The sequence below is a fragment of the Lepisma saccharinum genome, chromosome 25 (genome assembly GCF_977018435.1).
Source record: "Lepisma saccharinum chromosome 25, izLepSacc3.1, whole genome shotgun sequence".
Taxonomy (NCBI): Eukaryota; Metazoa; Arthropoda; class Insecta; order Zygentoma; family Lepismatidae; genus Lepisma; species Lepisma saccharinum.
The window spans coordinates 3,582,185-3,596,114 of record NC_139253.1 but is presented as its reverse complement, the minus strand read 5'-3'; the positions used below and the strand labels follow the sequence as shown (position 1 = coordinate 3,596,114).

The 13,930-nt window shown below is 37.8% G+C and overlaps 1 protein-coding gene across 2 annotated transcripts in view; it reads right to left on the bottom strand.

Annotated features, from left to right (window-relative positions):
* LOC145978812 (uncharacterized) overlaps positions 1 to 13,930 on the bottom strand; it is a 45,304-nt gene that overhangs the window by 16,833 nt on the left and 14,541 nt on the right. For both annotated transcript variants that reach the window (XM_083111631.1, XM_083111632.1), the window contains exons 3-4: positions 12,977 to 13,215; positions 8,180 to 8,425 (exon numbers count right to left, since the gene is read on the bottom strand). In XM_083111631.1, coding sequence (XP_082967757.1) covers positions 8,180 to 8,425; positions 12,977 to 13,215 — 485 coding nt within the window. The remainder of the gene's footprint in view (positions 1 to 8,179; positions 8,426 to 12,976; positions 13,216 to 13,930) is intronic.

The window sequence follows — 13,930 nt, the reverse complement described above, 5'->3', positions numbered from 1 at the left end:
CACAGTGTGGTCACAAAGTGGGTTTCTAGCTGTACACTGGCACAAGCCTGGATGGTGAACAAAAAAGTGCCATGTTGCCACATGCTTCATCCAGAATACCACATGTCATCACAATACCATACTGCATTGGATAAATTAAGAAATGATTATGAAAACTGCATGCACAATAAAAAACGTGGACATGTGGCATGGAAAGCTCCTCAGAGCATGGTGGTTAAAACTGTACAAAAACAGTTTCATTTGCATGCATGCTAAGTACAAATCCTTCAACCTTTGCAGCCAGATGACAATCCCTAATGCTTTGCGTTTGCTATCAAGATTCTGCAACGAACTGATTAAGATATGTGCACTCCCCTCTCCCAGAGTACAGAATTTTATCAAACATTTGCTTCGAACTTTTCGTTACACCTCAATTACAAGCATTTTATTAGTCATGGCCTCCATGTTCTCCCAATATTATGCCTCTAGACTTTTTTTTCAAATAGAGATACACTAAGGACAGTGCACAGTTCAGCAGTTTCATTGTTGAAAGGTTGAAGGCACGGATAACAGAAGCATTAGCAATGGTGAGTGAGGAGATATTTTCTAACACATGGAGAGAAGTGAGTATCATTTAGACATTCTCCGTCCAACAAATGGTACACACATTGAAGTATATAAATAAAACAAGCTTGTGATTTTGGAGAGACATTTTGAAAACATAACATGTCATGAGTTTTGATGCCATTTCCACAAAAACATGTCTACCTAGCATACTTTCTGTGTAATAAATGTTTAAAATCAGAAAATGCTTTATGCTCCCCCTGTATAGCAATGAACAAATGTTAAATAACCTTCCCTTGTCAATCCAGATAAAAATATGGTTAGATGGTAAAAGCATCCTCAGCAGAGCTCAAAAAGAGGGGGGATGGTATTTCCCCACTAGCAAAAATTTTGCAAAGCTAACCCCAAGGCTCAACCAAAGATCCCCCCCCCCCCCCTTAAACGTTTTCCACTTTAGGCACTGATCCTCACTCGATGACAGTCTCAACAAGCAATTAAGGTTCAAGACTGGGTACTGTGTTCAAGATGTGGGGCATATTTATTTCACCAGCAAGAAGCTCTCCTCATGAACCAAATTAACAAGGGGTCTTGGAACAAGATACATAATAAATTAACACAGAAAACAGCATGCAACAAAAAGGCTCAACAAGCGCTGGAACAAAAAAAAAAGTTCACATAAGAAAAGAGTTTGTATCAGCTTTTTTCAGTTCATTTATGCACACAGACTAATCGGGACTAGGCATGTAATTTAAAGTTGAGTCCAAACCATTTGCCTCTTCCTCATATTGCACCTAGTCAGAGCTGAATTTTGCATTTTAAATATTTTAGAGAAGTAAAAAAAATAAGTCAGAATACTCGCACATTTGTGTGAAATAAGCCAAGCGACAGCATGAAACAGCTTGAAATACGCAAGAGATTCGCTAATCTTAGCGCATCGAAATGAGGGCCCAGTAAAACCCCTTGTGCCGAATCCTCCCGTCAAGTTTCCTATTGGAGGCAATGGTGTTAGAAGCCTCAGCTCATCGCAGAAATGGTGCGAATCCCTCTGGTCTCTGCCAGTGCCGAGAACAGCCGAACGCTTCCGAACAGGCAGACCTGGGTCATAACAGACCCTTTTTTAGCCCCATCCCCGTGTTTACAGCCACGGCAGGGTTTCTCTGGAGCCATCAAGATTATTCCACATGTCCAGTGGCGTGCTCAAGGAGGGGTTGGTGAGGATCATAATCCCAGCTTAGGCTCAATATTCTTAAAAAAAAAAAATAAAAAAAAAAAAAAAAAAAAAAAATTGTGACAGGCAGGAAAAGCTGGCAAAATGAGGAATCGAGGAAATGACTACTAAAAGTACACGTAACACCTCCCCCTTCGAAAATCCTGGGCACGCCACTGCGAATGTCTGCTATTTCCACTTGTTAAGAGGAAAAGCACATATTGAAGGATATCAAACTGCTTTTCTTTATCAAAACAACTGGAGGCGGATCATAAAGGTTCTTACCTTTAAACACAACAATTGAGGTGTTTGCATTTCAGTTTCAATCATATTTAATAATTCTCATCGTATGGGATAGAATTATGTCTTTTGTAGTCGTAACGTCTGTGGTATGAGCTTTTGCATTGAATTGGCAATGACCTTGGCATTTATCGCAGAGATATATTGTACTTCCTCACCCTTCCGCCTCCCCTTCCATTAAAAGATCGACCCTGACATTTGGCAAATCTTGCGATGACTACGTAAAAATGTCACACTTCGCCACTGAACCTAGTACCCACATAAGCAGCAAATGGACAGTAACATGTATTCCACTGCGCTAGTCCTCCACATGAAACACAGATACACACAACATTTATATGTTACAGGAAGTAACAGAAAAATGTTTCCCAATCTGTGCTTATCAGCCAGTATTTATACTATTTCTCTCATCACAAATGATTAGTAATGAAAGTAAAAATTCCGTAGGCAAAAACACTGAAAAAACGTTAATATATGATAACAAAATATACATTAACAGCACAAAATTAACCAATTACTTTTACAGTAAAAACATTATGTAAATAACACAGAAGTTAACCACACTACTGTAAAAACTAATTATGTGGAGTCAGTAACAAGGTTCAGGGTGTCTACTATTTTGTGAAAATGAAATTCCCTGACTTTTCCAGGTTTTCCAGACCAAGTCATTAGGGCATTTAATGTACATGAACATGTATGTACAGGAGCAGCGATTACGGGAGTGTGTGTGGGGGGATTGTCCCCCTACTTTTTACTCCACCAGTATGATCTCTTAATGCTATCCCTTATCTACCATGAAAACATTAACTGTTCTTGCCCCAACCACAAAGTTTTGGCACCGAGTCAAAGGTGATATATGTAAGAAAATCAGAACACTTAGATGAAAATTCACACTTAGTCACACTCAAGCTTATAACCATAAACTGTAGTATATCAGATTAATCTTTTTTCCACAAAGCATACTTTATCCTCTTGTACCTGTATATTTATGGGAATTTAACAATATGCTGGCAATATATTTAATTTCGGTAGCCACTGACACCATCCTCGTTGGAATTTGTTGTGTTGTTGCTTGGCAGGTTTCTGTTGTTTTTTTTTCCTAAATTGCCACTAAGTGTGCTGCTGTTGCCTGTATGTCTGTGTATATGTCGTCTGCTGTTCACCGGGTTAATTGCTGCAGTAACGGAAGCCAGGCGTGGTGTGCTTCACCACTATGTATGTTCAGTTCATGGTTGTAGTGCACGATGGCATGTGTTCCTTTAATTTTTGTGTCTATGAGAGTGTGTGCTTTGTATTTGACAATTCTCAATTTTATGGTTGTGGAATTTGGTATGCTTGGCAAGTCCGGTGGTGGGTTGGGCAGTTTTTGCATTTGATAGGTGCTGCTGAATTCTCTCACTGATGGGCCTGATGGATCTGCCGATTTAATGAGCCTTGCACTCGCATTCAGCATCATAACGCCTGGATTGTTGAGGGGGGAGAGGAAGTACCATTTATGTTTGTTTAGTTGATCAGCTATTTTGGAGGTTGGTTTGTGTGCTATTTGGACGTTGTAGGGCTTTGGTAAGGTGGTTGGATGTGGTAGGATGGCAGGGAAAGGCAAACCACTTGGTTTTGTTACTGGGGTCTGGTTGCGATGGTGCAGGTTGACTGACTTGGATTTCAGCTTTGCTGCATCATGTGGAGAGTTGACATTCAGTATATCCATGTTTTAGTGTCAGTTCCGTGATGGTTGCTATCTCGTCCCTCAGGTCTTTTTCTGTGGAACAGTAGGAGAAGGCTCTTCGGAAGAAGTTTAGCCATATGTTGGCCTTTTGCTTGGGTGGATGGTTGGATAGTGCATGGATATATTGGTTGCCTGCATCTGGTTTTCTGAAAACTGTGGTTGTGAATTTGTTGCCCCCGCGGCTGATGATGAGGTCCAAGAAATTGATTTTGCCCTGGTTTTCATGTTCTATGGTGAATTTTAGCATGAGGTGGATGCTATCTAGTTTTTCCAACAACAGGTTGATCTCTTCGGGTTCTTTTATATATGACTATGGTGTCATCCACATATTGTCCATATCTGATGAATTTGAGTTCCGGAGTTTGGAGTATGCTTTTTTCAGCCAAATGCATTGCTATGTTTGCTACGGGAGCCGATAATGGGTTTCCCATGGCAAGGCCTTCAGATTGGTCATAGAAATTATTTTTAAATTGAAAATAATTGTGTCTTAAGCACACTTCTAGCAAATTGGCAGTTTCGGCTACTTCCAGTGCGGGGACTTTGTTTATGGTCAGCCACCTTTCAACTGATGATAGGGCTAGGTTTATGGGTATTGAATTGCACATGTCCACTATGTCGATGCTTGCGATTTTAGCACTATCTGCTTGCACTTGGATGTTATCAAGTTTTTGGCATCGGCACTGTTGCAAAATACATAAGAGAGCTTGTGGTTGAATTGAGATATTTTGTTTTTGAGCCAGTTGGTAAAATGTATGGTAGGGTGGTTGAAGCCAGCTATTATGAGGCGCATGGGAATTCCTGGTTTGTGTGTTTTGGGAATGCAATAATTATCTATTACCGTGACTCTCATTCCCATAGTATGAATAAATGCAAAAGAACACATTACTTGAAAAACACACCTACAGTATTTTCTTCTTTAATGCTTTCATCTTTTCATCAAATTCTTGGATTTCCTTTGCTCATCTCTCAAGGATTTTAGCTTTCTTTGTACTCAGTTCTTTCAGTTCTGATATACTTCTTTTCCTCTTTTCTAAATGAGTCTTCTGAGTTTTTGTTGTATCATGCTTCCTTTTCAGTGCTTCCTTCCACTTTCCATTTGTATTCCTTGCTGCATGGATTAAAGATTTCGTTATAGGGACTTTTTCAACCCTCCATAACTTACAATTGCATCACGTATACATCGTTGGGCAATAAGTGAGTCCTCATCAAGATTATCCACAAGCATCGCTTATTTACATAGAAACTGCACTCAACAGAAGCATTTCCAAGTGAAAGCATTGAAATATTCAGGACAAACAGTATAAAGGAAATAGGAATTGTAGCTCTCCTGACAATGTGATTCGAACAAGTGTTCTCGTAGGACACACATCCAGGAAGTTAAGCAGAATTCTAGCCAGGCACGGGGTGAAGACCATTCACAGGCTGCCACTGATAACCAAGGCCCTACTCCGTTCAGTCAAAGATGACCTGGAACTCCGTATTCCAGGAGTATACCGAATACCCTGCGAGTGTTGAACACCATACATAGGCCAGACAGGATGCACCATTGAGCAGCGGCGGAATGAACATCAACGCGATATCAGATTATTCCAACCTGAAAAGTCAGGACTTGCGGAACACAGCATCACTGAGGGACATAGAATTTTATTTGCAGACCCAAAATTAATATCCAAATATGCTGGTTACTGGGACCGACGGGTAAAGGAAGCCATAGCCATATCACGGGAAAGCACCAATCTCAACAGGGATGTGGGACTCCAGCTGAGTCATGCATGGAACCCACTCCTCCGTAAAAACAAGACACCAGCTAATGAGAACACCAGGATCCAGAGAGAGCCAATAGGAAGACTGAATCCAAACTCAGTCACATTATAGTCATGTATATTAACCCACACTGGTCTCCATTTCTGCATTCCCTGAAGATGAGAGCAATGTATGCCCTCAAAACATTGGAAGCCAACTCCAATTTAACCTGGCTGGTAACCCGAGAACATTTGTTCGAGTATAAAGGAACTGTTGTTACAGTCTTCAAGAATTGTCATCCACATCTGATCCAGCCAATCAACAGCAACGTCAATTTTTTTCATTCTTGCAATCACACCGTCATTACTACATAAGTCAGCATATATATCTGCAGCAGGGCCAGGAAAATGGCGCTTTTCAACTAGGACTTGTAATGCCACATTTACTTGGTCTTCACCTACTTTTCCATTGAAAACAGATGCTGGAGAGAGACATGCTGCACCATATGTGAACCTATATTTCAATGGTGATCTCATACATATCTTCTTACATGAACATTGTAATATTTTCAGACAATCTTCACGAAAATGTAACACCTGAACGTCAGATGGTTGCACAGATCTAAATGCTGCTCGGGTTGCAAATCCAATGTCAACTTCTTTGCAGAACACCCACCAATCTGGATCAGTTAGATTTAGTTTCAAAAGATCTTCAGAACTTACAGCTTCAAGCAGAATGGACATCTTTATAAACATGGACATAAGAGATTTCAGTAACTTGATCAAATGTTCATCAAGGAAAGGCACCACTGGTGAATCAGACTGAAACGTGACAAGAAAGGGTTCTACGGTATATCAGTCGCAACAGTCTGAAAGCTAGCCTGACTGTAACAGAAGATTCCTCACTTGTGACTTAATAGTTTTAAGCTTTCACATCTTGGTTGTTCCTTGGTACCAGAAACTCTGTCAGCATAGGGTTTCAGAAATGGTAAAAGGTACTTTTTCTACCACACTTCCATTGTCTAACCACCGAATTGGACAACACTTTTTTGGAAAAACATTTGATCCTGTAATTCTTGTGAAATCTGCTCTCTCAGCTGGAACATTTTTAAATAAATTGTACACTGCTCTTAAGAATACCACTATGTTCCAACCAGAACTCTGAAAAGATGCTTTGAAAGCACCATGAAGAACATGAAGTCCGCAGATTCCCATTTCCAGCAATGTTGTACTTTCTGCCTCGTTAATAGCCATGTTTTCCTTGAAAAAGGCGAGAAAATTCCAGTTAACTGCTGGTCCATCCATGGATATTTGCACTATGTTTTTCAAATTGATACCTTTTACACCTTCTTGAAATGCCAGTAGCAAGTCACTAGCTTTGGTACGGCCCAGAAACAAAAATACAAGTTTTCCAGAAAATAGTAAATTTCCCTGACTTTTCCACATTTTCCAGACTGGTAGCCACCCTGAAGGTTAATAAATACAAATTAGGCTTATGCTTATGTCACAAACATTTCAATGGAAACACATGGAAATAAATTGAAATTTATTACAAAAACTCAACGTAAGTTATGCAAAAGAATTAGGGTGAGTTTTTGTACGATGAAAACATTCCAGATACCTTTTCCCACATTCAAATAAAGCACATTTTACAAGCATGTTGTTTAAAAATTTAAGTCACTTTTTCACATTCATTTTACATTATGTAGTGCATTCCAATGTAATATGGTTACGTGCAGTATTTGCATTTTTTTTGTTAAATAAACATAAGAGCAGTGAAAGAAAGAAGAAAAATAAATATATTTGATTTGTATGCTGACAAAACAAGTGACTCTGACAAAATTCATGACAGAATCCTAATAAGAAAACAAGCATGTTTGTTAAGAACTTTCTAAAGCAATTTATAAAAACCAATGCTAAAACAAATTTTAGAGCTACTGTATACTGTCCTCTGAGGACTTAAACCTCGTTAGTTTTGATAAAGGCTTAGGCTGTAAATGGGCACTCGGCACAAATAATGATATAACACTAAGGATTATACTGGCTGTAGGTCCAGAGGGCAGAGCATTGTTGGCCTGCAACACTTCAGGGTGTACTATGCGGAAGTGAGGTTGACTTTTTGAGTCTTCTGCGAAGTTCACTCCTTACACCCCCTCGTGATGAGAAAGCAGTTACTGATATAGGGTAAAATAAGTTAAAAATAGGATAAAAACATTAATAAAGGTCCTCAGCATTGGTCTATATGGTTTCCTCCACTTATTTCATGGTTGGTTTGGCTTATTTTACTTTGCTTTTCTGCCATGTTTGGCTAATCTGAAGATGAGGATGAGTGATGATATGAAATTGATGAAAGGACATTCACAAAGAACACCCATGCCCAGGCTGGGATTCGAACCCAGGATGCATGGCTATGCAACACACTGTGCTAACCACTACACCAAAGAGGTTAGCTTCACTTATTTTGTGTCCTTCCTCTAAAGGGAAGGAAGAGTCGACTGAACGTGACTTCCTGGTGTCAAGGGATCCTATCCTACTTTACCCTATGTAAGGTTTGCTTCATTTTCAAGTCCTGAAGACATGTTTTTACTTTACTCTTTGCAATGTTGATGACATAACAAATCCAAACAATACATCAAAATCAGATATAAATAAAGTACGCACCTTGCCAACACTGTCGATCGCATCTGTCCAACACAGCAAAAGAAGTGTGATTAGGGAAGACACGTGAACCCATAAACTTAATGCTGTTGGTCGGTTCTGTGGTACCTGCGGTTCATCTTCATTACGAGGAATTAGAGGTCGGATATCACCGTTGCCGTTCACCAGTAATGATCTGCCTTCGCTGTTAACATCTATGTTTTCTACAAGTCGAGACACTGTTGAGACCAATGTACGAGAAGAAAATGCCTGTAATAAAAATGTGTACATCAAAATAACAAATTGATTGGGATAAATCCATTTTGTAGCAACGTGTACACAAAATAAGGTTATAAACACTTCTAGTCAGAGCTGGAAAAACATTTTTATTAATAGGGCTCGGAAGTTAACAAATGATATTTTCTTCTAAACTTGAAATGCTAAACCTGATATCAGTCCGTTCCTTATAAGTTACAACCAGAAACATCGTTTTTATTTTGCAGTTTTTTGGTATTCTTCAGCCTTTTTTGGCATTTAGGTCATTTTTCAGTACTTCTTGGCATCTTTATTGCATTTTTCTTCTCCCTGTTTCGTGAATTTTAAATGCATTTGCTACCATAATTTATGTATTTAAATTTTCTGACATGCTCTTTTTAGCTTATCAAGTTTGCCATTAATCAAAAATATGGTCAATGGAAATTTATAATATTATTTTTAACTGAAAGTTTGGCAATGGATTAAATAATTAAAATAAATGTTTTTTAGTCACAAAATAAAAAAAATATACAATCTGGTGTACGCAAAATACAACTGTATTTTCATATATTGACTGGCTATTGTGTATCATCCAAGACCCACTCTGGAAGCAGGTGAATGGCACATAGATAAACCTTGAAGTAAAAATAAAAAAACTGCATTAGCACTTAATTGCTTTTCCCCTTTGCTTCAGTAGTTTAAAACACCATACAAGAGGTTTTGTCTAAATACGTGGGTTGTAAATAAAGTCGTTGCAACACTGTTAGGAAAAGATAATGACACCGTGCATGTGCTATCAGGCAGTGAGCAATGTGAGTTTGGAGCCATGCTGATGTGTGGAGTGCCAAAAGTGGTCAGTACAGCGAGTGCTGTGGTGTATGTACAACGTTGAAATGAACACCATTTTCTGTACTGCTCTAAAACATGTTTACAAAGGCAGTGGCAGCTCGTGGTTCAGAATGTTGGTGGTTGCAGCAAATATATAATTTATATAACTTTAATTTGTATATGTTTATAATGTAATTATATGTATTTATAATTTTATATGTGAGTGAAACGTGGCACTTTCGAGGAGTACAATTAATAATCATCATACAAAATTTGAAGTTTCCATTTATTCGGCTGCAATATTATGCAGAATTGTGTTTTTTGTGATTATATAAGAAGTACTTTAATGTTCGGATCCCACTTTAAACTGCAGGTACAGTCCCGATTAGTCATTCTGTGCATAAAGTGGATTTAGGAAACAACAAATCAAATCAAATTGTTACAAGTTTCAAGCATAATTTAAATTAGGTTAAGATTCTCCCCAAAATAAAATATTTATCTTTGCTTAACGTGGACATTTTGTCTGTTGCTCTTACAACACAGGGCAGTGAGAACTTGCACTGCTGCTCTCTAACGATGTATGAAAGAATTAGCAATCAAGCGTTTGTTGTTGGTCCATCCTCTTCTTCCCTCACCCGCCGGGGGATCCGAAACGGGTTGCCTGACTTTGCTGTGTTGTAAACCCATTGCAACAACCAAGCCGACTGAAGCAGGGGATAGGAAGAACAGCGTTGAACTTCGCTCCAATACTCCTCGCTGTATAGATCAGGCCGTTGCTCTGGCTTTGCAACAAGTACCTGTGCACCTACTCATACACTGTGAAATCTCGCAGGTTGCCTCCTTTTTTAACAGATCAAAATGGAATTTGCTTTATGAAGCAATGAAGGGCAAAATTGTTTGTTTATGTTCAATATACTTAATAGGAAAACATATGAAAAAATTTACTACCAAAAAGAATGAAATTTTGTTGTAAAATATCTGGTCGTCGTGCAACAGTACAACAATATCAGTAACCGCCCCTGTACAAAGGTAGAACAGTGATTGTGCACCACAATCCAGGTTTGACCATGACAAAAATGCACAAGAATGTGATCAAAACTTGCATGAAGCCTGAAGCAACAATAACTAACCTTACCTCATGGTTGACAATGGTGACAATATCGGGAACCCAGCATGATGCAATTTTCCTCATGTTGAGGTTGTTCTCATGGACGCATCGCAACCTCCTAAAAAATGGACTTACCCATTATGTAACCATCAGATACGGCTAGGTATCGTTGCTATTGGCTTCATGCAAGTCTTGCTGACATTGTCGTGCATTTTTTCCACAGGCAACCTGGATTTTGATCCACAATCAATGTTCTACCTTTGTAAACATGCTTTAGAGCAGTACAGAAAATTGTGTTCATTTCAACGTCGTACATACACCACAGCACTTGCTGTACCGACCACTTTTGGCACTTCACACATCGACATGGGCCCAAACTGACATTGTTCACTGTCTGATAAGCACATGCACGGTGTTATCACCTTTTCCTAACAGTGTTGCCACTACTTTATTTACAACCCACGTATTCAACTACTCTGTTCTAATTTATGAAAAAAATCCAGCTATCATTTTAAGCCAACTGAAAATTATTTTAGGTCATATATTTTACCAATTAAGGTCATTTTTTTTAATCATTTTAAGGCCATTCTTCAGGTCATTTTTTTTAGATTATTAAAGTCATCAACTTCCAAGCCCTATTTATTAACAAATAAATATTGCAATCTTCTATTTTAATCTTATGATTAATTTTTATCAAGGAACAGTTGCTTTGTTACAAAAATGTTCACTTGTCTTAACTAGAAGCATGCTATATGTACAGGGTGTCACATTAAAATGCATACACTTTTACTCCCTAAAATATTATTTTGAGATGTAACTGATGTCAAGTAATGGCTGAAAATGTTGAGGAAAAGAAAGGAAATTTATTCTAAAGGGATAATGTAGTAAAGTGCAAAGACAGCTTAGACGGGATTTTCAAAGTGATACACCACCGTGACTTGCCACAACCATACATATACAGAAACAAAGGGAGGAACCAATTTAATAAATGTAAAATGCATAATTTTCAATCTTTCTGAAATAAGTCCTCAATATCTCTGTAGACAGAAAACGGAATTTGTGATTAAACTGATCATCTCATGTGAAAGTATGAATGTTCATTTTAACCCTTTGTGGGTTGCGCGAGAAAAGTTACGTGCATGGTCTCAGACTGGGTTTTTAAAATATGCCAAATTAATGATCTAAAACACCAAATCTTCAATTATTACGATTAGATCTTTTCTTTCAACAATAGAAATTCTCTAAACCTATAAAAATTGAAATTCTATAAAATTATAAAAACATACTCTTCGTTAATTGGGCATGGAACAGCATATCGGATTTTCAATAAAATCTACGAACGTGTATGGACTCAAGACAGCAAGGGCTTCAACGAACCCTCCCTAGCGGCTCAAATATCTTCCTAACACTGAAAACAAAATCGTGGTCTAAAAGGGGAAGGTTAGAAACTCAGCTAGACAGAGGAAGGGTGTTGACAAGACAATTGTTGATAAATAATGACGTTAAAATCTCACACCATGAACGAGAGACCATGCGCGACCAATGCAGGGTTAAAGCAAAACTCTGGTAGACTGCTATCATATAGCTGCAATGAAAATTTTATATACAGTATTTCTTTGAATCTAAGGCACACCCTTTATTTCGATTTTGGATGTTGAAAATTTAGGTGCTCCTTGGATTTGATGGTATCTTCAATCTGAGTATAGGGCAATTCTCTGAAAAGTGAAACCAGAATATCAAATAACGAAGTGGCAATATTAATTTTATATTCATAGTATTTACGTTGAGTACAATCCAAACCATCATGAAAAACAAAAAACAGGTAAATAATTAGAAAATACTACAAAATAAACATCTGTAAAGTTTAAGGTCAATTTACAAGTGAAAAACTCTAAAACTTTACCTCAGGTACATATATATTTTTATAGATATATATATAATTAACATATTTGAATTATTTTTATTTATCAAATAAAGGGTTTCTTAGCTGCATATTGAATATGGAAATAAACAAATTAGTCTTTTAATACACTGCAAAACTGGAATTTTTAAAGTACAAGGTTATTATAAATGATGGGCTCATTTTCAAAACAGCATATTTATTGAGGTACAAATCCAAAGTGAACAAGCTATATACCAATGGAAAGAGGAAGGTTCAAAATTTGTTACCACAATGTTTGTAACTGTTATAAATGTTCAATGTGGCCACAATTGGCTGCACGGCAAACATCGACGCGGTAGCCAAACTTGTTCCACACACGCGTAAGCATATCTGCTGAATCGACTTCCAGTTGCTTGAAATTGCTGAAACCAACGGGTAATGCTTTTCCTAGTTGGTGGTTTGCTACCGAATTTGGTACGGAATGCCCGCTGCTGCACTGCAATTTGCGACTCACTTTTCGCGAACTCAAGCACGCAGAAAACCTTGTGCTCCAAGGTCGCCATCTCGCTCACAACTGACAGAGACGGTCCTCTTGCAAAAACTACCGGGCGCTTCCGCAACCACCACAGCCCGTCGGCCGCTGCCCGCCAGAAACTTTGAACTTTGAAACCTGTATGAAAGATTTCATGAACAAATAACCATATCTATAATGAACATTCAATACAACAATTCGAGACAAATTACTCACCATCTGACGGTACACACTTCCTTCCAGTATAGTAAAACTGCGAGTCCACAAACCCAAACCTAAGATATACACCAAGGTCCAGGCGGAGTGCGTTTCCCATGTCCAAACTCCTGAATCGTCCGTCTCCACTTCTCTCGAGTTCCCATGGCAATGGAACTCATCACACAGTTGAAAGTCAACACTAATAAACAACCCCACAATCACAGTTGTGGCACAGAATATCCGCTGAAGTCCCATCACTGTAATAAAAAAAAAATTAAGTAATGGTATCTACTAAACAGCATTTATATAATTGTTCATCCTTATCAAATTAGGAATAATATATGTACTCAAAGGGTAACTAATACTCAAATGTACAACAAAGATACATCTAAGTAGCTCAAGACCAGTTTCGACATGCACTTACTTTTTCAGTTACTCAAGCTTTTGCCACATCATGCGTTCTTCAGGAGTTACGACATGAACAGGCAAAGTTTAAAACACGGGAAGGCAGGGTGGATAAAGATGATTTTTTTTAAATCTATTTTTCATATTTAAAAAATGCTAAAAGTTGCTTGTATGTTTATATTTGGCATCATGCATACACATATATATCATTCTTTGTTGAAAGTCTTTTTCTCGAAAATGGCCCTGTAAAATATTTGAAAAGTCTGATTAAAGCAAATAAAACATCTGGATGTACAATATAATTGTAACTTTAAATATTTCTCTTAGTCTTTGTAGCTGAATTTTAATGATAGTTTATTTACAGCTTAATGATGATAACACTATTTACCGTTTAACATGCTTAGCATTTTGCATATTATTCTACGCAAAATTGTTGCTATTTTTGCCTATGAAAATTATTGAGTTTTATTTCAAGAGAAATTTAAGCATGTTTAGTGTTTACATATGACATTACCTTTTATATGAGCTTCATCCCATCAGTACATATACTTTGTTTACTTCATAAAA